Genomic DNA, 26,022 nt, shown 5'->3' with positions numbered 1-26,022 from the left:
ATTTTTTTCATAAATTCGCTGGGCTTGCAACTTATACTCAAGTATGAATTATGTCTTTCATTATTTTCCCTCTGATTGCCTTTTTTCAGGCTAAATTTATCCCCAAACTGTGTCATATAATACAATATCACATGGCTATTACGTTAACATATGTTTATTTTTGGTTTCTGATCAATAAGCAAAAATAACGCAACTTATATATTTTTTTTGCGCCGCCATTTTGGCTCCTCGTATTACATTCCAATGCAACTTTTCTAGTACATTTTCCCCTTTCATTGCGCATTCTTTAGCCATCATAACTTCCACTCATGTGTGACCGATAGTCCCCAAAAAGTCATTTAAATTCGCAAACAAAAACATTTATTTTGCTGATCCACTCCCGCGTGACACGAATGTGACGAAACCTCCGCTGCGCTCGACCGATGTTTTGGCAAACAAAACGGCCAGTGCTTGACTTGTTTTTCCTAGCCGGGAGGAGCCAAGCCAATCATGTCATCCAACACTATGCATCGGTCCAAGAACAGCCTCGACCCCCGCGCGGGGGCCCCCCTTACGGCACCCCCGCCACACTTGCCGCATGTGCGCGCATGACACTGTATTTGGCGGAGTTTACAATGTTTTTTTATACTTGTTACATTTTAAAAGCACCGCTGTCAAACGTTGTCAAGCGACCAAAATTAACAGGGAAATACAAAAACAAAATGGCGGCACTAGCTTGAATTGAATGGAATGTTTTTATTGTTGTTATACAAGTAGAATGAGATTTAAAGCTTTAACACCAAGTGCACAAATAACAATAATAAACAAATACACAAATACATAATCAATAAAATACAACCAATAAATAAATGTGTTAAATACGTAGTCAACATAAGGAAATAACATAAATTAGAAGGGAAGTGCACAAATAACAACAACAAGCAAACATATAAACAGATAGGTAATCAATATATAACAATAAATTAATGTATATGTAGCAAATTAATAAATAGTTACTTAAAGTTGGGCAGATTTAAAAAAAATATATAATAATAATAATAATTAAGCATGATATGCTAAGCTAGCATTGATGTCCGTTAGCCGTAAGTTTAAATAATCAATATATAATAATGATAAATCAATCAATAGGTAGTAAATAAATAAATAAATAGTTAAAGTTGGACAGATTAAAAATAATAATAATAATAATTAAGCATGATATGCTAAGCTAGCACTGATGTCTGTTAGCTGTAAGTTTAAATAATCGATATATAATAATAATAAATCAATCAATATGTAGTAAATTAATAAATAGTTACTTAAAGTTGGACAGATTTAAAAAAAATAAAAAAATATGCATCATATGCTAGGCTAGCACTGATGTCCGTTAGCCGTAAGTTTAAATAATCAATATATAATAATGATAAATCAATCAATATGTAGTAAATTAATAAATAGTTACTTAAAGTTGGACAGATTTAAAAAAAATAAAAAAATATGCATCATATGCTAAGCTAGCACTGGTATCCGTTAGCCGTGAGTTTAAATAATCAATATATAATAATGATAAATCAATCAATACGTAGTAAATTAATAAATAGTTACTTAAAGTTGGAAAGATTTTAAAAAAAAATAAGCATGATATGCTAAGCTAGCACTGATGTCTGTTAGCCGTAAGTTTAAATAATCAATATATAATAATGACAAATCAATCAATTCGTAGTAAATTAGCCATAAGTTTGTTAGCGCCACGGCTTTTGCTCGCTAAAAAGACAAGGTAAAGTTGCTTATGGTTTTACTTCAAGTAAATTCAACTATATTAAATGTATGTAAATCATAAGTAGACCCACATAAAAAAACTTAAGAATCCAGTCAGCCATTTTTAGCTTAAAGCAGGCATTTCTATAACTGTGTCCATTTTCAGGGAGCCGTCAAATATGGAACCACGAAAAATTTATTGTGATTGCTTGCAAATTGGAAGTATTTATACTAGACAGATGGGCGACGTTAAATTCAATTAAAAAAAGATATATCCAGAGTTTTGACTTTGTGTGTGGGCAGAGCAGGGCGGCAAAGTTTGGATGACGTGCCATAAAACGTCAAACTGTAACATATCAGCTCCACAAGGTCAAATTTTGAGCAAACGTCAGAAATGTATAGACGCAATTACGGCGTACTTGAACTTCCAATTTCCGTCAAACTCGCATTGATGGTCTTTGAGGGGCTTATTCATCGCTGCTCGCGCTTTTAATTGAGGGGAAAATTTCAACACTTCCACAAACCAGATGTTCCACTTTGGAACTTCCACTTCGCTTAAATCTCATTGTTCTTTCCGTGCCAATGACAGGAAAACACGTCAATGCAAACGTGGCCTTCCAACAAATATAGCTGAACTGCATTAAACAACGAGATTTCGTAGTTACTTGTTCTCAGCTCGCGGCCATGTTTGTAGCACTTCTTTAAACGGTTATTAAAAGAAAATCATGAAAATGCCTTTACGGTACTTTTTAAGTATTTTAAAGTAGGGAGATGCTTTTTTTTTTTTTAAATCACTGTCCTCTGCCATTTCCGATCACTCACTTGTTCACAGTAGTAGTAGTGGTAGTGGTAGTAGTAATAGTAGTAATAGTGGTGGTAGTGCTAGTGGTAGTAGTAGTAGTGGTAGTAGTACTAGTGGTAGTGGTAGTAGTAATAGTAGTAGTAGTAGTAGTAGTGGTGCTAGTGGTAGTAGTAGTAGTGGTGCTAGTGGTAGTAATAGTAGTAACAGTAGTGGTGGTAGTTGTAGTGGTAGTAGTAATAGTATTAGTAGGTTGTGTTATACCTAGTAACAGTAGTAGTAGTGGTGGTAGTTGTAGTGGTAATAGTAGTGGTAGTAGAAGTGGTGGTGGTAGTAGTAGTAGTGGTAGTAGTAATAGTATTAGTAGTGGTGGTAGTGGTAGTAGTAATAGTATTAGTAGTGGTGGTAGTGGTCGTAGTAATAGTAGTAGTAGTAGTGGAAATAGTAATAGTATTAGTAGTGGTGGTAGTGGTAGTAGTAATAGTAGTAGTAGTGGTAGTAGTAATAGTAGTAGTAGTGGTAGTAGTAATAGTATTAGTAGTGGTGGTAGTGGTAGTAGTAGTGGGTTGTGTTATACCTAGTAACAGTAGTAGTAGTGGTGGTAGTGGTAGTAGTAGTGGGTTGTGTTATACCTAGTAACAGTAGTAGTAGTGGTGGTAGTGGTAGTAGTAGTGGGTTGTGTTATACCTAGTAACAGTAGTAGTAGTGGTGGTAGTGGTAGTAGTAGTGGGTTGTGTTATACCTAGTAACAGTAGTAGTAGTGGTGGTAGTGGTAGTAGTAGTGGGTTGTGTTATACCTAGTAACAGTAGTAGTAGTGGTGGTAGTGGTAGTAGTAGTGGGTTGTGTTATACCTAGTAACAGTAGTAGTAGTGGTGGTAGTTGTAGTGGTAATAGTAGTGGTGGTAGTGGTAGTAGAAGTGGTGGTGGTGGTAGCGATAGTAGTAGTGGTAGTGGTAGTAGTAGTGGATTTTGTTATTCCCAGTAGTAGTAGTAGTTGTTGTTGTAGTGGATTCTGTTATAGCTAGTAGTAGTAGGGGTTATGTGTTATACATCCCTAAATGGAGCTGTGCTAAAGGTAATTTCATACAATGATTAACCAATATTGATTCATAAATAAGGCACATCGGATAATAAAGCTCACTGCCGGCCTTTCAGAAAATTGAAGTGTTTTACTTGTGCCTTATAGTGCGGAAAATACGGTAGTTTAAAAGCAAAGAGCATATCGCGTTCCAAGCCATGGAGCATCTCGCCCATGGCAGCGATCCCGAGTTATTCTTCACTTTTCACATTCAAGGATTATTTCCTCCGCACTTTTATTTTTTTTACGCCGTACAATTTGCGCTCAGGAAATGTCAGTTAGCGCGACGCTAAATCCCGATCTAATATTTTCCCCCCGGAATGCCGTCTTTATTTCCTGGCTTGTCGTCCAGTCACGCATAGGCGGAGCTAAATGACCCGGCGGAGCGCTGACGTCAAATTCGGGGGTGTCGGAGTGTGACTCAGTGGGGATTCAACAGAAAACAAAAGAACACAGATTTGATTCGTTTTTTTATTTTTTTTATCGTATTTTTTTTACTCCTCACTTTTGCCCTAATAACAAAAAAATTGGAACCGAAAGCGCAGCTGACGTTTTGATGCTAAACGAGTCCAAAGCGGAACAAATGTGAATAAACATAAAAGATGTTTTGAAAAGCGAGAGCGCTCCGAGAGAATTGCGTCATGCGTCAGTCGCCGGGCGGATCTCGCGTTTAAAAACGGCAACACGGGAAGATCAATCATTATTTTATGGAGCGCAGCCTGAAATACCACAACCATATATTTCTTCCTCATTGTCAAAATGAATCCTATAAAGTATGTAAATATTAACTGTAACGATTTTCATCTTTTTGCCATTTGTATTTTTTTCCCCCCCAAGTCTTGATAAAGGCAAAAAAGCTGCAATAAATTGTGATGGATCCTTGATTTTTTCTTATTTAAATAATAATAATAATGCAAATAAATACATTAAAATTAAATACATGATAAATAATAATACAAATAAATACATTAAAATTAAATAAATGATAAATAATACAAATAAATACATAAAATAAAATAAATAATAATTAAAATAAATATATTAAAACTAAATAAATAATAATACAAATAGATACATTAAATAAAATAAATAATAAATAATAATTAAAATAAATATATTAAAATTAAATAAATAATAATACAAATAAATACATAAAATAAAATAATTAATAAATAACAATTAAAATAAATATATTAAAACTAAATAAATAATAATACAAATAGATACATTAAATAAAATAAATAATAAATAATAATTACAATAAATAAATTAAAATTAAATAACTAACAAATAATAATTAAAATAAATAAATAAAAATTAAATTAATAATATATAATCATTAAGATAAATACAAATTAAAATACGAAAATAAAAGTACTATTTTACCATTTTTGGGTGCAGTAATGGTACAAAGAGAGTCATTTAAAAATATTTTTTGGTCTCTAATTAATGACCGAGTTATAAACGGCTCGTTTTCTTTTAGGTTTCCGTAGCAACCTTGACTTTTTGTTCACACGATCCTTTTTTGAACAAAATGCCCATATTTGGGCCGTATTTTTGAAATCCTTCACCCCCGCTCTGAGAAAATCATTCAAGTTGAGCGTTGGACATCCGGCTAATGTTTCAAAAATGTTGTAAAAGCCACACTTGTCACCCACAATACCCAACGTGTCGCCCCGGTATTTTTTTGGGATGACATCACTGGGAATAAAACGCGCGAGTGTTTATTTAAGCCTTCACGTCTTCTCTCAAACATTGAAATTAACCTCGGCGCGTCAACCGCGGCACCCCGCGCGTGCCTAATTTTAACTTGACACTTTAAACATACGTCTTTTTGAGATGGGGGGGTTTGCGGCCATGTTTGTTTTGCGCAGAAACGACTTCGTTTGGAGACGCTTTTAGCTGGTGAACTTATTTAATAAGAGAGCTAAAATCATTTTGATTGTTGATTAATTTGGGATTTTTTTTTAAACGTTTAGAATTTAAAAACATTATTTTCCCTTTTATATCATTTTGGGATTTACACTCAAGTTGGAAATAACATTAGAAGCAAAAGGCGCATTGAGAAAAGTTTGATTATGATTATTATATGACAGTATTTTTCAAAGTAAAAGCAGATGGCTGCAAACTTTAATTTTCTCCCCTTTTTAAATTAAAGAATAAAAATAAAAATGTTAATTTTCATGAACATTTTATTTTAGGTTGTCATACTTTTAGTTTTTTTTAATGTAAAATACCATTCAAAAATAAATGTATAAGTTTCTACTGTTTTTACCCCCTTTTTGTTTAAAAAAAAAATTAAAACATGAAAAAAAAAGTCAACTTTAAGTTTCTTTTGTTTTAAGATTCAATTAAAAAATACAGTCAACAATTGGGGAAAATATGTACAAAATTAATTCATGCAGATTTTGTTTTCATGAAACACTAATAAAAATTTAAAGATTGATTTTAAAAAACAACAATTTTGTATCAATTTTTTTCAAACTAATATTCTAAATGTAAATAAAATTATTTTTTTATCTTTTATATAAAAAAACTTATTTTAAAAAAAGAATCAAAACAGCACTTGTTGATAAATATGTATTTAAGTGAATAAAAACAACTTTAAAGAATAGAATTTGGACAATTTGTAATTTTAAAAAATCTCTCAGAAATGAATCAAATTATTAATTTTCAAACCATCCTATTTGAAACAAAGGCAGTGAAGGAGTTCATCTTTTGCAAAAAAAAACAATCCCCCCTCAAAAAAAATAAAAAAAAACTGTCATATCTCCAATGTATTAGTAAAGCGATCTGCCTGACTAGAAAGGTTAAATTAATTAGACTTTTTGGACAGGCGGCAATTATGACACCATCTCCTCGCAATGCGAGCGAGCCAAGACTGCGGCTCGCCGGCTTTCAGACGCGCCGCGTTGAGGAAATGAGCCGACTCCAAATACCGCATTCCACCCAAATGCAATTAGGTTGTACGCCGGCCAAAATCCTGCACGCTTTGAGTGGCGCTCACCAGGTGGAAAGTCAGGTAGCCGCCGCACTCCCTTGACCTTCAATTGGCAGAATTGCACAATATTTGATGTTACATTAGGAATGTTTTACAGCGGGAGCGCGCCGACTCGCTTTTTCTGTCATCGCTTCGTTCGCGGTCATCAAAAAAGAGCTCTAACGAGGAGTCGAGTTGATGTTTTTAAAAGCATGTTTCTCAAAGCGGCCGCTAATGTACTAGCGCCACTGATGAAAACATTGAATTCTTAGATTAGATGTTCATTCAAAGGCAATGTGCTCGAAAGTTTACCCTTTTTTTTTAGGTTAGGTAACTTTATTTCATTCCGTATTTGGGAAATGTCTTGGTTGCATTAGCAAGACAGACATAAGACACAGAAGACATTGTAGATCTAGTTAAAAAACTAAATACCAAAATGCAACCAGAATTGAAATTAATGGGACGCAGAGTATCACCCAAACAGTTTGTTCAATTAGGTTCATAATGTATTTTTTAGGAATTTGTTCATTCCTTTTTTTTGAACCGCTTTATCCTCACTAGGGTCGTGAAGGGTGCTGGAGCCTATCCGAGCACGAGGCGGGGGACACCCTGAATTGGTGGCCGCCCAATCGCAGGTCACCAAACAACCAAACGCTCGTAGCTCGGAACACGTTAGCATCCAATTAGCCTAGGATGCATGTTTCAGCGAATCGTCTTTGTCGGAATGTTAAAATAATTTTCTGTCAAAAAGCAACCAAAAACTAGCCACCAAATACTCCAGTAAGACAAAACGAATTTGATACAACAATCAAAACCAAATTGATAAATCCTAATAACACGTAGCTACATCGCTAGCTTAGGCTCCGCCCTCCCCGAGACTATAAATCGTGCACAAACATGCCCGTGTAGGTGAAGAAAACACAGTTTTTAATAATGGACAGCACATATTAGTGAACATATTTATATTCATGTTAATAAACATATAAATATATACGATTGTAGCCGAGGGCTAATTTCCATCTTTACCCCCTTGTGTGGGTTGAAGATAAATGATGACACACATTAGCTTACGTAGCGCAATTTTAGACAGCATTGTGATGGCAATTTTGTTTGGTCTAACAGACAGGCTTTAAGATGATTGGCAAAGAGGTTCAGAGACGGGAGTTGACGTATGCTAATTGCTATTGAGTTCCAGGTATGTGAGGCACGTGTTTTGACTAAATGGGAATTACACAATCACCTCTAGAGCCAGCCATTGTTGATTTGTTTGATTTTTTTTTTGTACAAAATCTTGCAGTGTGTTGGAAGATTTTGTAAACTAACATAGCATCTGCATATCGAACAGTATTGTCCCAGTTAGTTCAGGCGTTTGTGGTTTTTTAATATCTGACAATGGTGGTGGTGCGACAACCTTGTGATTGTGACTTTGGTAAAAAAAAACGCCAAAGTCAAGAACAAGGCAGCCGTCGCGTTGGATCAGGACGGATTACCAAAGAGTCGTTAAGTGTAATGTGTAGAAACCTGGGGGAAAGTGGACGCAGGTGGCGGACAGATTGATAAAAGCGCCCGATGGAAACGGCGGTCGGTAACATCAGATGGCGTTTTTGTTGCGTAAGGGCCCCGATCTGTCACTTTCGTGGAAGGTTTGGATTTCGTGAAAGGGCTGCATAATTAATGGCTCGTCGTTCGCTAGTTCGCTAATGTGGCAGTGGAAGCATTGTGTTGCACTCTAATGAGGCGTGGATACGGTTGCGCTAACCGTCACAGGATGGGGAAATTGATGGGATGGGTTAAGGCAATTTATCTTGGTGTACGTGGTATGGAATCGTTTAATTGAATGCTTTTGTTGCCATTAAACAAGTACAATGGGATGTAGTTATAGAAAGATTTATGTACAGTAAAAATGACTAGCATGTGGCTAGCATTGAGGGATTAATGATATGCTAAATCCAATAATGTTTGTTTTTGGGTGATGTGGGCCAGTTTGAAAAGGAAAGTATGACTCATAGTAATTTATTTTTGCAAAAACTGAATTCAAAGGTGTGGGAATTTTACACTTAAGGTTTTTAAATGTCATTGGCGGTGATAGAAGTCAAAGAAAAGCTAACGGGCGGCATTTTCAGTGCCGTCGATTGCAGTTAATGAGTCATTAAAAATCTCTTAATTCAGAGATTTTTGTTTTAATGGAAATAATTTGCGTCCAGGTTTTGTGGTTTTGGATGAATTGGCCATCAATGGCAGCAAAGATTGACGTTGGATGTTTTATTCTGGTACTCCAGTTTCCTCCCACTTCCGAAAAACATGTATGTTAAGCTATATGAACATTCTAAATTCCCCTTAGCTTTGATTGGTTGTCCTTTCACTTGTAGTTCATTGCTGTCATTGACAACTAAGACCGGTGAACAAACTCCCACCTCAGAAACTGTCAGTTCCGCTAAAATCATCATTGACCGCCATATGAAATTGATCGGGCGTCAATCACTTGAATGGCAGGGAGACCTATCAAGAAAAAACTCTCACCTTGGAAACTTTCACTTCCAATAAAACACAAGCATTTACTGCTAGTCTTTCCACATTCGAGTTCAAATCGAATCCCGCAATCCATCTGTTGCTTCATTTTCAACTATCACGGAAGGAATGAAAGACATGCGCTACGAAATAAACGTCTTGCGCGGTATGTCATCCTCTCGCGATGCCGACCAGTCGTCAAGCGACTGACGTACGGGACTGAAAACGTGCGTCTTATCAGATCTGTGCTGAACCGAGGGCAACATCGGGGCCCAATCTTAGCATGAACGGGAGGTCCGCGTGTAAATCAAAGTCCACGAATAAAAACCACGAAGCGGGAAATGAGCTTAATTGCTCCCCTTTGAGAATATCAATTCGGTGACAGTCGTAACTCTCTCCGCCTGACAAGCCCTCATATGGACGCCATTACCGAGTTGACCCCGGCGAGCGGCGCACGGCGTAGCTAAAATTCAATCTTGCACGGATCGCCGAGTCGGACGCGCGTTTGAAGGCGTCAGCGAGGCATGAGACGTTTCCTTATTTTTTTTTTGGATTCCCTCCGCCCGGTGAACCTGGGGCTGGCCCGTTTGGGAGGAAATGGCATTTTACTTCTCTAATCTGATGCAGGGCTGCGGAGCTGCTAGACATTTTGAAAGGAGGGCCTCTGCATCACCGTGGGTTAAGTGCTTCCATGAAGTTGCCGTGTAGGCGTGGCCGGAGCGAACGGGAAGCCTGGCAGTAGTACTCTAGTAGTGGTGGTAGTAGTAGTGGTAGTAGTAGTAGTGGTAGTAGTAGTGGTGATAGTAGTGGTAGTATATGGTGGATATTGAAATTAGATTAGATTAGTTTCGTAGTAGTAGTAGTGTATGGTGGATATTGAAATTAGATTAGATTTGTAGTAGTAGTAGTAGTGTATGGTGGATATTGAGTTTAGATTAGTTTCAAAGTAGTAGTGTATGGTGGATATTGAAATTAGATTAGATTCAAAGTAGTAGTAGTATATGGTGGATATTGAAATTAGATTAGATTCGTAGTAGTAGTAGTAGTATATGGTGGATATTGAAATTAGATTAAATTCGTAGTAGTAGTATATGGTGGATATTGAAATTAGATTAGTAGTAGTAGTATATGGTGGATATTGAAATTAGATTAGTAGTAGTAGTATATGGTGGATATTGAAATTAGATTAGATTCGTAGTAGTAGTATATGGTGGATATTGAAATTAGATTAGATTCGTAGTAGTAGTATATGGTGGATATTGAAATTAGATTAGTTTCAAAGTAGTAGTAGTATATGGTGGATATTGAGATTAGATTCATAGTAGTAGTAGTATATGGTGGATATTGAAATTAGATTAGTTTCAAAGTAGTAGTAGTAGTAGTATATGGTGGATATTGAAATTCGATTAGATTAGTTTCAAAGTAGTAATACTAGTAGTAGTATATGGTGGATATTGAAATTCAATTAGATTCGTAGTAGTATATGGTAGATATTGAAATTCGATTAGATTAGTTTCAAAGTAGTAGTATATGGTGGATATTGAAATTAGATTAGATTCAAAATAGTAGTAGTAGTATATGGTGGATATTGAAATTCGATTAGATTAGAAGCATAGTAGTCGTAGTAGTAGTATATGGTGGATATTGAAATTCGATTAGATTAGAAGCATAGTAGTCGTAGTAGTAGTATATGGTGGATATTGAAATTCGATTAGATAACTTTATTCATCCCGTATTCGGGAAATTTCATTGTCACAGTAGCAAGAGGGTGAGAATACAGACACAGCAAAATACATTTTAGACATAAATAGGTAATAAATAAGTTAATTAATAAATAAATAAGCGTGTTTCTGAAATATATATATATTTAAAATATATAAATATATATATAAAATGTATATGTAAATTCTCTAATTCGTTCGTGTTTGTGCGCCAGATGGTGGCAAGAGGCCGTTCTACCAAGGCCGAAAGCCATCCACTTTGTAGTACATTTTAGACTTTTACATGTGCCGTGTGTGTGCTTGTGAAAATATGTGCCACGTTGCATTTGTAGTTTTTAATCGCTTAAGGGGAATTCAACATCAAATAATAGATAAGGAAATGCATTTACTTTTGGGGGAATATCATAACTTGGATCTTTTTCGTATCGAGTCATCCATTTGCATATAAAAAAAAATCGTAACCTGAAACTTTCCTACCTAGATGCATTCGTAAGTAGAGGTATGCCTGTATATATAGGTAGTTATAATAGGGGTGACCCTAATTGGCGAGTTTTCAATTATCGTGTCTACATTAACGGCGATATTTGAGGGATTACTGTACAGGAGTTGAATGGACTCCCCATATTGTTGCAGCGCTACTTCACTATTTTCTGGCAAGTGTTTTGAAAGGAGAGATACAGCTGCGCCGCCTCATTATGCGAGCCGCCTCATTTAGTCATCATAAGGGAGGGCTTCCTGTTGCGCCGTCCACGCACTCGTAATGGCGGCCTCCGGACCGTTGTGCCAAAATGGCTGTTAAGAACAATTTCTTCAGTCATTTACATGAACGCTTCCTCCCGACAATTGAGCCGCTCTCGCTCACTTTCTTGTTCCTCCGCATCTGGAAAACACTCCTTCTGTTGCATTGCAAAAATCTCAAGGCACGCCACCAGCTGAAAATCTTCTCATTTAAAACTACCGTATTTTCTCGCATATAGGCCGTATTTGTCGCTGATAAAAATGTAATCGACGGTACGGTTTATATGCGCAAAAATTAGAATTGACGTGCACGAAACGCAAGACAATGCGGCCGATATGGGCATTTATTTCAAAATAGAGAAAAGATAAACAGAAAAATCGATTAACAAAATTTATTTTGACGTCTGAATGAAATTGAAGAAAAAAATAAACCATATATTGTATAAAGCCTGAAAAAAACTAACTTGGTGCAATGATTTTTCTTAATATTTTCCCTTCAAAGTAACACATTTGTACTCCCTATTAAAACCATGAATATGGAGGGAAAAATTGTGAATTAGGGGGCGGCTTATATGAGGGAAATTGTAAAATTCAAGCATTTTAAGGCAATTTTTAAGGGTACTGCTTGTATGCTATGCGAGAAAATATGGTATATTTACAATATAAAGCCTCTACAACACGTGTCAAAGTGGCGGCCCGGGGGCCAAATCTGGCCCGCCGCATCATTTTGTGTGGCCCGGGAAAGTAAATGATGAGTGCCGACTTTATGTTTTAGGATCAAATTAAAATGAAAAGTATAGATGTATATTAAATTTCCTGATTTTCCCCCTTTTAAATCAATAATTATCATTTTTTAATCATTTTTTTCTGTTTTTAGTCCAAAAATAATTTTGTAAAATCTAAAAACGTATTTAAAAAAAAGCTAGAATAAACATTGTTTTAGATCTATTAAAAAAAACGGAATATTCCGGGCTTTTAATCCAGTTCTTTTAATCCATTTATTTAAAAAAATCTAAATATTATATCTAAAATGGTCCGGCCCACTTGAAATCGAGTTGACGTTAACGCGGCCCGCCAACCAACCCGAGTCTGACACCCCTGTTTTACCAACAGGAATAAAAAATAAATAAAAGTACCAGAAATGTATTTCAATTTTTCAAATTTTTCACACAGACTTTATACAGCCAAAAGTGGATGCCCGTAAAATCAAACCATTTCCAGCTCATGTTACATTAAAAATAAGCAAAAAAAACCTTAATGTTAATTATTGCATATTACAAGTTCAATCTTGTAATATAACAATATGAACAATAATATGATGTCATATTTCAATTTTAACCTTGCAATATTACTATTTTTCTCTCGCCGTATTACAATTGTATGGGAAACTTTATCCAAAATATAATAATTTGGCCCCAAATAGGACTTTAAAGTTGATGCTTTTTAAATTTCATAATATTCACCGATAGATGTCCAATTCATTTGAACTGATAGGACGTCGAGCACCGTCAATGGCAGCCATTGAAATCAATGAAGGATTAAATATGGATTGAACACCATTTCGGTACAAACGTGGCACGATGCTCTCTTATTTTGAAGGTTCCCCATTTTTCACTCTCCATTTCTTTCACACCAATTTCTGCATTTCCTGCCGTTTTGTTTGCAAATTTCACGGCGGGACTCAAACGACTCGTGTGTAAATTTGTCCAACCGAATCTTTTTGGATTTGAAATGTTGGCATGGGACAAGGCGGGCTAAAAAAGCGGTGGAAATGATATGTGTAAACGATGTAATGCCAATGTTTTTAGCCAAGCTGCGTTTCATTTGCTCTCCTGACGAAACGCATGAGAAACCGACCTTCCCTTTCGCTGTCTCATTCAATCATGTGGATATAATTTCACCCATTTACGTGTTTTCGGCTCTTTGCTGTGGTTGCCACGGGGCATTTGGAAGCGGGTAGATTAAACGCACATGTTGGTCCGGGTCCCCCCCACCACCCCCATCTGTTGCTCCTCTCCCCTTCCGAAACGGATCCCAAAGTGTCGGCGGGTTTTCCCCTGGCGGAGAAAGACACCTTGCGATCCAGTAAAAATCCGTTGGACTCGACCTGTTCGGATCTTGAGCCGCTTTCGAGTAGTCTTTGAAATCAATTAGAAAAATAGCTTTGAATGCTTTGATTTCGGGTTTAATTAGAATGGCTCGCAATGGTTTGTTTTGAAAGTGCTGTATTTTGTTTTACTGATTTGGAAACGGACGGTGGTGGAGTGGTTAGCATGTCGGCCTCACAGTTCTGGGGTCCTTGGTTCAAACCTAGGTCGGTCCACTTGTGTGGAGTTTGCATGTTCTCCCCGGGTCTGCGTGGGTTTTCTCTAGGTACTCCGGTTTCCTCCCACATTTCCAAAAACCTGTGGTAGGCTGATTGGACCCTCTAAATTGACCCTATTTATGATTGGTTGTCTCTTTGTACCCTGTGATTGGCTAGCCACAGATTCATGGTTTCCCCCGCTGGGATAGCCTCCAGCACCCCCCTCGACCCTTGTGAGGATAAAGCGCTTCAGAAAATGAATGAACGAACGTACGAATCAACGAATCAACGAATCAACGAATCGGCGAATGAACGAATCGGCGAATGAACGAATCAACGAATAAACGATTGAACGAATGAACAAATGAATGAATGAACGAATGAACGAAAGATTTGGAACCACACGTTGCTCTGCTTGATTGCGTTCTATTGTTATTTTGGTAAATTATGTCTTTGTTGACAAATTTATTTAAAAACAATCAAAGTTCGAGAGGTGTTGTATTTTATTGTAGAGTACATAGTACTATAGTTTTGGTGTAAATAGTGTGCTACTTAGCAGTTAGCATGAAGCTAGCGCGAGTGCGCAAGTGGCTAATCACTTTGCTAGGAAATTCATTCATGGTCTACTTAGCGTAATTACATTGTGAACGCTAAAAGTGCGGCTAGTTAAGCTAATATGTTAGTTTTGGTGTAAATAGCGTGCTACTTAGCAGTTAGCATGAACCTAGCATGAGTGCGTAAGTGGCTAATTACTTTGCTAGCAAATACATTCATGCTCTACTTACCGTAATTACATTGTGAACGCTAAAAGTGCGGCTAGTTAAGCTAATATGTTAATGTGACAGACTGTATAATAAATGTTCTTTGTATAGTGAGAATCGGTCAAAACCAGTTTATGAATTGAATCTTTTAATTGAAGTGTTTCATTCATATATCAATGGAAAATGTTGTTGTGAATTTTTATCGGTATTTTTGCTCGTGTATTGTCAATAGTTAATTGCTAAATGAAGCTAATTTTTAGACAGATGAAGCTAGTTATTAGACAGAGTCATCGATAGCTGTAGCACTACATTTTATGGCTTTTATTGGACAGCTGTTTTTGTTGCCACCTTGAATTTCAAGGCTTCGTCATGTCTGTCAGAAACCATTGGGGTGAAACTAATCATGGCGGAAAGCTGATTGCCGAGCGAGCTCGCCGTTGTTTTTCAGGGCGGTGGGCCTCGGAACATGAGTAATCGGGAATTTCATGCGAGTTAACAGACGTGCGGTTCAATCACATCGCTCGCTCATTAGTCAGAGGCTCGATCTACAATTACCAATGAGGGTCAGGGACGTAGCGTGTTAGTGCTGGATGGCGATAAAAAAAAAGCTAAGGCAGAACTCATTTCTTTGCAAGAATCAAAGGCAACATTTTTATAGAAATTGCCAGATAATTTCAGTACTTCAAGTTTCTGAATGGTTCTGATCCATTGATGGGATTGTCACCTGCTTAGGTCTAGAAAAATGATTTAAAGTATTTTTTAATGCTATTCTTGGACCCTTTTTGTCTTGATCTTTTTGTGAGAGCATTCACTGCCAAAAATTTGCAATAATATGACAAGTCGAGACAACTTAATCTCTCTTGAGTCTGATAAAGGCCAAAATATCACATTTGACTTGCTGTATTTTCCCGCATATATATGAATGAATTAAAAAAAAAACATCTTGCATAAAACGTGAAAAAACTGACTTACTCGTGCCTGCCATTGCTCGCTCGGCGCCGCCATCTTATCTAGAGATCACAAACTAGACCGCTATGGACTCACTTCCTGGTTGTACTGCTCACGTGACTTCCTTTTTGAATTCGTCTACGTGCAGGCAACATGCAAACCAGCAAATGATATTTTCGATTCAAACAGAAATATCACATGATTTTGATGATTTTTCTTAACATTTTCCCTTCAAAGTAACACATTTGTACTCCCTATTAAAACCATAAATAAGGAGGTGAACATTGTCAATCAGAGGGCGGCTTATACGAGGGAAATTGTAAAATTCAACGGTTTAAAAGGCAATTTTAAGGGTACAGCTTATACGCGGAGGCGGCTAATATGCGATAAAATATGGTATATATACAATATAAAGCCATTCTCTACAAAGGAATAATAATTTAAAAAAAAATACCAGAAATGTATTTCAATTTTTAAATTTTTTCACACAGACATGACAAAAGTTGAAGTCCACGGACCCCCAGCTACTTCCGGGCATGTAAAAATTAGTCATGCACGATTTATTCTTGTAATTTTATGATTTTTTTTAGGCAATTTTAAGGGTATGGCTTATACACGGAGGCGGCTTATACGCGGGGGCGGCTTATATGCGAGATAATACGGTATTTCAGCCTGAGTTGCCAACATTGATTTTTAATGAAAACATCCAAGACAGCAAATTCAGTTCAATTCCAATTCGGTCATGACAAAATGACATCTCTGCCTTTGATAGCTTTTAGCTAGCGTTGACAAGCGCACTGGTTAGGCTGCCGCCTTCCTCGTAGGTCCGACTCCCCGATAGCGGTTCACAACGGGCCGTTTGTCCGTCTTCACACTGCTGCCTTTTACCCCCACTTGACACTGTTTGGCGTTCTCCCCGCCAGTCAGGACTCATTTCCCACCAAGGCCTCAGGCCATCGCCACCAGTCCGTCCCGATCGGCATTTTTTTTTTTTAGTCATATCAAGACCCCGCTGTCATCCCCAATGTTTACGGAGCGATTGAACCCAACACCCCCCACCATCGCTCAGATCGAGGCGGCGCGTGCGGTTATCTGCCGGAGGTCTCGGAGAGGGAAACCAAACATGTTTGAAGCAATTGGAGCGATTAGGGCGCTCCCAACTGTTTTCACTGATAATATCGGAAAGCGAGATTAATCTGGTGTCACCGGCTTTCGCTGTTGGTGGAACTCAAAACCCACGCGGCCATCACTTAGAGTTGATTCCGAAGTTTAGCGTTGAGTGCGGTTTTGGATCCTTCGGGGATTTTTCGTGAGTCGTTGTCCAGTGAAAAAGGAAAAAGTGACGTTTCAGCAACTTTTTACAGCGCTTTTCAACCATTTCAATGACAGGCAACTTGATTTAACCTTACGAAATGGCTTGTTTTTTGAACAAATTGAGAAAACGTACGCATAACTTGGATGGATTTTGGGCTGTTTTTCAGGTAGCTACGCTACGCTGACATTTTGGGTCACCGTGAAGTCGTGACGTCTTGATCCGGAACTCGGTAGAGCTGTTTTGGGAGTATCGGATTTGGTCGCAAGATTAGATTCGAGCCAGTAGTAGCGTAGTTTCCAAAAATTGCACATAACTTGGATTTATTTTGGTCAATTTTTTAGGTAGCTACATTTCGCTAAAAAAAAATTGTCACCGTGAACTAGATTAGATTAGAACTTTATTTCATCCCGTATTCGGGAAATGTCTTGGTTGCAGTAGCAAGACACAGAAGACATTGTAGACCTAGTTAAAAACTGGGAGCCACACACAGGAAATGTGGATGTAGTGAGGGCTCGATCCAGAACTCGGGATACTACAGGTATTTTTGGAGTATCGGATTTGGTTGCAAGATCGGATCTGAGCCGGTAGTCGTGTGTTTTCAAAAAAGTACACGTAACTTGATGTATTTTGGTCCGTTCTTCAGGTAGCTACACTACGCAAAAAAATTTGGGCCACTGTGAACTATCGACCTCTCGATCTGGAACTCGGATATAGCCGTTTTTGGAGTATCTGATTTGGTGGTAAGATCGGATCCGATCCAGTACTAGCGTGTTTTCAGTAACATCGAGCTTGGATGTATTCTGGTCAGTTTTTCAGGTAGCTAACCTACGCTGAAATTTTTTTGCCACCGTGAACTAGCAATCTGGAACTCTGATATAGCCGTTTTTGGAGTATCTGATTTGGTGGTAAGATCGGATCCGATCCAGTACTAGCTTGTTTTCAGTAACATCGAGCTTAGATGTATTTTGGTCAATTTTTCAGGTAGCTACACTATGCAGAATTTTTTGTGCCACCGTGAACTAGCGACCTCTCGATCTGGAACTCGGATATAGCCGTTTTTGGAGTATCGGATTGGGTCGCCGGATCCGATCTGAGCCAGTAGTAGCATGTTTTCAAAAAAAGCACACGTAACTTGGATGTATTTTGGTCAGTTTTTCAGGTAGCTACACTACGCAGATTTTTTTGCCACCGTGAACTAGCGCCCTCTCGATCTGGAACTCGGTTATAGCCGTTTTTGGAGTATTGGATTTGGTCGCAGGATCCGATCCGAGCCAATACTAGCGTGTTTTCAAAACATTACACGTAACTTGAATGTGTTTTGGTCAGTTTTTCATGTAGCTACACTACGCAGAAATTTTTGGGCCACCGTAAACTAGCGACCTCTCGATCTGGAACTCAGTTATAGCCGTTTTTGGTGTATCGGATTAGGTCGTAGGATCCGATCCGAGCCAATACTAGCGTGTTTTCGGTAACAGAATTTTTTTATGCTAACGGCTAATTTTTTGAGGAGCTACCCAAAGGACTCCCTATATAATACTAAACTATTATTTGTCATTTTTTGCGTTATTTTTTTACTGGATGAAAGATCCTGGCATCAGATCAGTAATGGGAAAACATCTTAGAAAAGTAATCAGACTGAATCATTGGTTTAAAAAAAAAAAAATCAAAAATCAGCGTATGTCACCCTCCCTCGCTGCCGGGCACCCCGCTCAAACCGGATTGGACGTTTGACCATGATTTTAGTACATAACGTGAGTACTTTTGCCACCTCTCGTGTAACCCCGCAATTAAACACAACAAAAGACCTCAGTGTAGCACATAATTGTACATTGCTAGTTTCTTGGCCGAAGATGACGCGACCAGTCACTGGAAAAATCTCAGTCCATCTCGGTCCCGAAAAACAATCCACTCCCAGCGATTAACACGTTTTTCTCCACGGGGTCCTAACTCGAATTTCGCCACACGTTTGTTCCACACAAAAGAAAGCTTTGAAAGTGTGATTTTTATATTTTATTTATTTATTTTTAACGAACTCTGGCTCCGCCTACGGGTAAATAGACATATTTTTGGCAGGGCAATGAGACCGCTGTTTGTTTTTGGTATTCAACAGTCAGCACGGCTGTCGACGTTCTTTAAGTTGAGATTTGAAGTTCGACTTTTCACGCCGTTTTCCGACCGTCGGTCAGATCTGACGTGATTGGCGGGTGGGCGGGATGGTGTTGAAATGTATATTTCCACGGCGTGCGCGCTCCGTCAAATGTTTGCTCGGGACATTTGCTTGTCTTGGCTGTTTCTGGGTGTGGATTTATGGACGTGTACCGGATTTTGGTCGCCGGCTGATGATTGGTCGGAGTTGTGTTAAGCAATCGTTGGAGAAACTGACAAGTCATGTTCGGGTTGGGGGATGTGTCCAAGTTTTTTTTTTTTTACATGTGGTTCATTCATGATTATTTTATGGATTTTTCTCTCTATTTTGCTGACGATTGGTCAGACTTGTGTCAATCGTTTGTCGTATTTGAGGGACTGAATAATGCGGTCAATTTTCACTTTAGGGTTGGGTGATCTTTACAAGAATTTTTTCGTAACATAACATAAACAAATTTAAATGAACTTGGATTATGATGCAGACGCACTCAAAAATAAGTTGAATCTAACCTTACTCTAAACTTAATTCTAATTTTGTTTTAAATTTTGATACCTTTCTTGGCTGTATTGGCCCCGCCTCCACCCTGACTTTCAGATGCAACCTATCAAGGGTTGTTTGCTGTTGTACTATTCCCTTCAAAATATTCCCAAAATGATGCACACAAATGTTCTCACAATAGGATAACGCACGACCACTTGCCAACGAGAACTAGTATATACTCCTCTCGTATTAGCGAACAAGCTCCGCCATTCGCACTGACTAACGGGGGAAAAACACTGTAAAAAATGCAAGGCTCCGCCCAGTGCTCGTAGAGACATTACACGAGGGAGTTGCGACGGGAAGTACAGTGGCCATGATGTTCTTATGGGAAGCGTCTGCTCGTATATCAAAATTTGTCTCGTATCTCAAGATAAATATTTGCCTGAAATTTTACTCCTATCTCAAATTTCTCGTAGGTCAAGGTATTACTGTGACGCCCAAACGCTGTCGCCACCGGATGGCGGGGACAATTGCGAAAGCGGCGACAGATCGGCACCGGTCACCCGAAGCGCCCGCGCCGCGGCGGGTTTTGGGTTTCGCCGATATTAAATGCAGCGCCGCTGAATAGAACGTTCGGTACGCCAGCGAGCGAAGACGAGCGGGGATGAAACGACGAGTGTCACTCTCTCCTTGGCCGCAACCCGATCCCGTTTCCATCTCGTAAGGTCAAGTGACCGTTTAAACCGCGCAGTAATTACCCGTTTAATCGCCGAGGGGAAGAATATTTGGAATGTGGAGAGATTATTCAGACAAAAAATAATAATAATGTAATTTTTTTGTGATGTGAATGAGTTGGGAGTAAACCTTCACCTCAGAAACTTTCACTGGTGGTTTTTTACTCGGTTCTGATTGGTCTGTTTTTAGGTGTAGAAATTTTGAGCATTGATGAAATAAAATATTTTCCGTTTTTTTTTAACATGTCAATTTGTTCATTCTAACCGCATTTAAAAATTATGGGAGTTTTTTAAAGTACTCCAAGAGCACAATGACAAAAAAAATCAAACTTTTTAACGTTTTTGAAGATGGATTGGTTTTCAAATTTATACTGTACAGTTTATTGTTAAAAAACAAAAAACAAATTCACACTTTAGTTGGGGAAAAACTATTAAGCGACCCAACTTACACATTTTTGGGCAACTTTTTGCTTCCTTTTCTAGGATAAAAACATTTATAACAACAAAAAATTAAAGTCAGAATTAAATTATTTGACTTTTTGTTTCTAGATTTTCAGACTTTTTTTTACCTAACCAATTTCAGCGAATCGTCTTCGTCCAAATGTTAACATAATTTTCTGTCAAAAAGCAACAAAAACTACCCACAAAATACTCAAATAAGACAAAACGAACTTGTTACAACAATCAAAACCAAATCAATTAATCCTAATAACACATAGCGACAACGCTATCTTAGGCTCCGCCCTCCCGAGACTATAAATTGTCCACTAACGTCCCCGTGTAGGTGAAGAAAACACAAAGTTTGAGTTTGATTTATTTGATAACAGACTGCCTACATTAATGAACATATTTATATTCATGTTAATGTATATGTAAATATGTAAAATTGTAGCCAAAGGCTAATTTCCATCTTTACCCCCTTGTGTGGGTTGAAGATAAACGATGACACACATTAGCTTACATAGCACAGTTTTAGACAGCGTTGTGATGGCAATTTTGTTGGTCTAACAGCCAGGCTTTAAGATGATTGGCCGAGAGGTTCAGAGACGGGAGTTGACGTATGATAATTGCTATTGAGTTCCAGGTATGAAGGTGCTTTGGCTAAATTAGCATTCTTTTTGAAGGGAACTACACAGTCACCTCTAGAGCCAGCTGTTGTTGATTTGTTGGAATTTTTTGGTCCAAAATCTTGCAGTGGAGGCGGAGCTTTGTGTTGGAAGATTTTGTAAACTAAGAGTGCATCTGCATATTTAACAGTTAGTTCAGGCGTTTGTGTGTTTTTTTTAAAATATCTGACAGTGGTTGTGCATTTTTAGCTTTCTGTCCAATATTGCTTATAAATGGTTTCAATTGGGTTTAGTGTTGTTTTGTGACCAACTTGTTAGGCAGTAAATCATGGGTGACTGCTTGAAAATCTGTCCTCCGCCAGTTAGTTTGCTGATGGCTTACGCAGCTGTACGAGTTTGCAACATTCAACACCGCCGCCTCGGGGAGACGGGGGGGACGCCGGCGAAACACGGCCGCTACGGTTACAAATGCGTTCGCCAGCTCTCGGGCGCATTACACGGACCAGCGACGGCGGCCGTAAACAAGCTCGGACCGTTTGATGCCGGCCGCCGATGCGACTTGCAGGTTTAGTAACGCGTGAATGATTTAAAACGGGGATTTATCGCATGTCCAAGCAAAAAAAAATAAAAAATTGGAGTGTTAAGAGTTAAAAGTGGACAATTGTGAGGTCAGTGTTAATTATAGGAACGTGAAACGCGAATTTGAATTTGAATTTGGGAGGTCTGGATCGGTTTTTTGGACCGAGATGTAAATAATTCATATTTTTCAATGTTATTCTTTGAGAGGAATTTAAAAGTCAAAGTAGATGAACATGTGGGAATATTTTAGTTATTTCATCATTTTTAAAGTACAAAAATGCCAAGGATTTTTTTGACAACATTGCTAATGTTGCTAATTAAGGATAACAATGAGTATGCAAGGTCTAATTTAGAAAAAAAATGTGATTAAAAAGGAGCTAGAGGTAGTCTCTCTCGGCGCCAATGTGCTAACGTGACGCTCCTATTGGTGCGTTCGGGACGCTGCTTTCTCATTAGCGGTTTCCATATTTTAGCTCGCAGGTTAGCACCCGTCATAAGAGCCACATATGTTAGCTTGAATATATCAAAATCTTCCAACCACAGTATTTAATTTTTACAATGTAGCGCTTGTGGATTAATGTTGTGTCAAATAATTTCTATATAAAAACTACAATATGTATACAATACGAGTAAATACAGTACAGTAATCCCTCGATTATCGCGGCTTCACGACATCGCGTTTTTTTTCTGGGGATTTTTTTTGTAAATTATTTTTTTGGGGTAAGTTCATAAAAATGTGAAAATCCACGCTGAATGGCGTTTTTTTGTGTATTCCCGCATTTATGCTGTCCAATATTTCCACAGTTCGAGGGCTGCAACAAAGCGTTTTCGCGTCTGGAGAACTTGAAGATCCACCTGAGGAGCCACACGGGCGAGAAGCCGTACCTGTGCCAGCACCCCGGCTGCCAGAAAGCTTTCAGCAATTCCAGCGACCGTGCTAAGCATCAGCGCACTCACCTGGACACGGTCAGAAACTGTTTTTATTTTTTTTCCATGAACGTATTTCTCGGACTACAATTCGCACGGGAGTTCACGTTACACTGGCCAAAAAATACACAATGAAAGAGGGGTAAAAACATATAAAAGGCAGAATTTCATTTGATAAAATCCAAAACAAAGAACAGACATGTCATCTTGGAAGGCGTTTAAAATTACTAATAGTAAAAAATAACAATGTTTTTTTACAAAAATAAAGGAATTATATTTTTTTTTGGTAAGCCCTACTCGGATACAAGCAATTATACAGTTTGCTGTAATTAATATTTAAAAAAATAACAATTGTTCATTGACGGCCAACCTCCCACTTCAAATGAATTGGACATCTACTACTGATAAATTAATTTCAATTCACAGTAGAAATATTTAAAAAATCGTATATTTCTGGTTTGAGTTTGTTAGATATGTTTATTTAATATCGTATTGGCCTGAATATAAGACAATGTTTTTTGCATTAAAATAAGACTGAAAGTGTCCGTCGTCTTACATTCAGGGTCTAGACATTATACCCATTAACAAGGCTAGATGGCGCCAAATATCTTTAAAGCAAATGCTGAATGCTTTGATGGTTACGAATGTCATTGCTCTTTAGTTGACATATTTAAATATTAAGATGTGATAGACAGTTTTTTGCATGATTTGAATGAGGCAAAATAACATGATTTTCCTCTCCAATATATTGTTATCATTTTCAGATCTACTCATTATTTTCTGTATAAATATTGAAATCGTAAATTCAAACTTGAGTTGTATAATCCAGGATCGTCTTATATTCGGGCCAATATGGTATTGTAGGGTAATTAGTGACTTATTTATCGACAAATGTCGTCTAAAAGTTTGTATCGCAAATTGTAGGGTATCGTGAAGTGCCCTCTAATTTCTATCGTATCACTGTCAATGAATTAACCCATTCACTGCTGCCGTTTACTTATGCGGGTAAAAAAAATAAAGTTAGAAGCTAAGCTAATTGACTCAACCTTACCTGGCTGGGTTTTGTTTATTTTCTTTGGTGTTTATGGGTTTCCTTGTCCCGAGCCAGAACATTAAGTAGCAAACACATTAAGTTTTGGCGTTTAAAAGAAATGTTGGCTTTGGAGGAAAGATGACCTGGCAATGAAAAACATTGGAGAATTTTATGCATTTATTTTAACCCTTTCGTGTACCAATTAGGACTTGTTTTTTTTTTCTTTTTTGGGGCGTGGGTACCCTTACTGGTGACTCATTGGCTGCCATCGTGGGTCATTAACTCGTTAAATGCCATAGCATGTAAAAAATGATCTTTTTTAACTTGATTTCTGATAAATTCCGAATTTTACCCTTTGTTTTGTGCGGGTTGCGTAGGCTAGTGAGACTTATACCGCATTGGCCCGAATATAAGACGTGTTTTTTTTGCATTGAAATAATACTAATAAAAAGTGGGGGACGTCTGACATTCGGGGTCTAGATGTTATACCAGTTCACAAGGCTAGATGGCGCCAGATATTTTTAAAGCCAATGCTGAACACTTTTACGGTTAATGCAGTTATTGCAATTTTGTTGATTTATTGCGGTAAGTTGGTTCTTTTACATTTCAAAAACCAGAAGCCATTCATTTACAAATGTGGTTGCACTTTAATTTAGATATTTAAATCTTCACATATTAAGATGTGATAGACAGTTCTCTCAAATATATTTTTATAATATTTTGTTTCAGATGTACTGTCAGTACTTTCTGTCTAAAAATTGAATTTGGTGTTCAAAAAGTCTTTTTTTCCAAACTTCAGTCTTGCAAAAGAGGGGTTCGTCTTAAAATCAAGGTCGTCTTATATTCTGGCCAAAATAAAAATACGGTAATTTTGCTCCCAACCATCCCAGGTCGTCGTAGATCCGGGCCAATACGGTAGTCTGAACAATACGGGAGACTGAAAAATACTGTAATTTTTGCCCACAACCATCCCAGGTCGTCTTATATTTGAGCCAATACGGTAGTCTAAAAAATACGGTAATTTTTACCCCCAACCATCGCAGCTCGTCTTATACTCAGGCCAATACGGTAATTTTTCCCCAAATATCCCAGGTTGTCTTATATTCAGGCCAATCCGGTAGTCTGAAAAATACGGTAGTCTGAAAAATACGGTAGTCTGAAAAATACGATAGACTGAAAAATACCTTAATTTTTGCCGCAACCATCCCAGGTCGTCTTATATTCGGCCTAATATGGTTGTCTGAAAAACATGGTATTTTTTTTTGCCCCCAAACATCCCAGGTCGTCTTATATTCGGCCCAATATGGTAGTCTGAAAAATACGGTAATTTTTTTTGCCCCCAACCATCCCATATTCACCCAAAAAAAGGTAAACATGGCCTCACTTGACAGCTTTCCACAATTTTCACTCAACCGCCCCCATATTAGTCTAAATTATATCTGCATTTCCTTAGCGTACGTTACCACACAATCACAATCACACAACCACCACAAATCGCTCCAATATTGAACGCAGCGTCGTGTTTTGCTATCAGTCATGTTTCCCAGCAGCCACCCCTTTTCCACCCAGTCGGACAAACGATCCAGCGGATCCGATGCGGGCGCCGCTTAGCGCTTGGCGTTAACACCTCGCTAAAAGCCCCGCGCTGCCAACAGCACTTTAGAGGGAAAGGATTTTTAAGCTTTAATGATATTTATTCTACACAGAAGTCACGCCGGATTTGGGTGACTGGAGGCGCCGCGTCGGGCTGCAAAACAAACACGGCCCACTTGAGTGGCACTGTAAGCGCCTCGGAATAACAAAACGGCTTATTTACAGAAGGCCGTCAACGTACGTAATAAAGACCCGGCTCGACTTACACTTTAATAGGCATCTTATGTTCCCAAAAGGGGGGGCCACGAGGGGTCTCGCCATACGGGTGGCGCTTGGTAGCAAAATGAAATTGACCAGCGTGGATATGTAACGCCATTATTTTAATGCGGTTCTTGTATTGTTAGTTTTTTTTATATCAATTTTGATGGAAGATAATTTTTGTTTTATAAATATGAAGCACATTATTTAACACTGTTGGGGGAGGGGCTATTGTTATAGCTATGTGAGTTGTTTTTTTCAATCAATTTAGATTTTTTGGTTTTATAAATATGAAGTGCATTATTTAATATTTT

General features: G+C 38.0%; 1 protein-coding gene across 2 annotated transcripts in view; it reads left to right on the top strand.

Annotated features, from left to right (window-relative positions):
• Positions 1–26,022, top strand: part of glis1b (GLIS family zinc finger 1b) — an 86,372-nt gene that overhangs the window by 40,932 nt on the left and 19,418 nt on the right. For both annotated transcript variants that reach the window (XM_077606660.1, XM_077606659.1), the window contains exon 4: positions 22,702–22,863. In XM_077606660.1, the coding sequence (XP_077462786.1) occupies positions 22,702–22,863 (162 nt within the window). The remainder of the gene's footprint in view (positions 1–22,701; positions 22,864–26,022) is intronic.

The sequence above is a fragment of the Stigmatopora argus genome, chromosome 8 (assembly GCF_051989625.1).
Source record: "Stigmatopora argus isolate UIUO_Sarg chromosome 8, RoL_Sarg_1.0, whole genome shotgun sequence".
Taxonomy (NCBI): Eukaryota; Metazoa; Chordata; class Actinopteri; order Syngnathiformes; family Syngnathidae; genus Stigmatopora; species Stigmatopora argus.
Note: the sequence above shows the minus strand (reverse complement) of the source record. Positions and strands in the feature narration are given on the sequence as shown.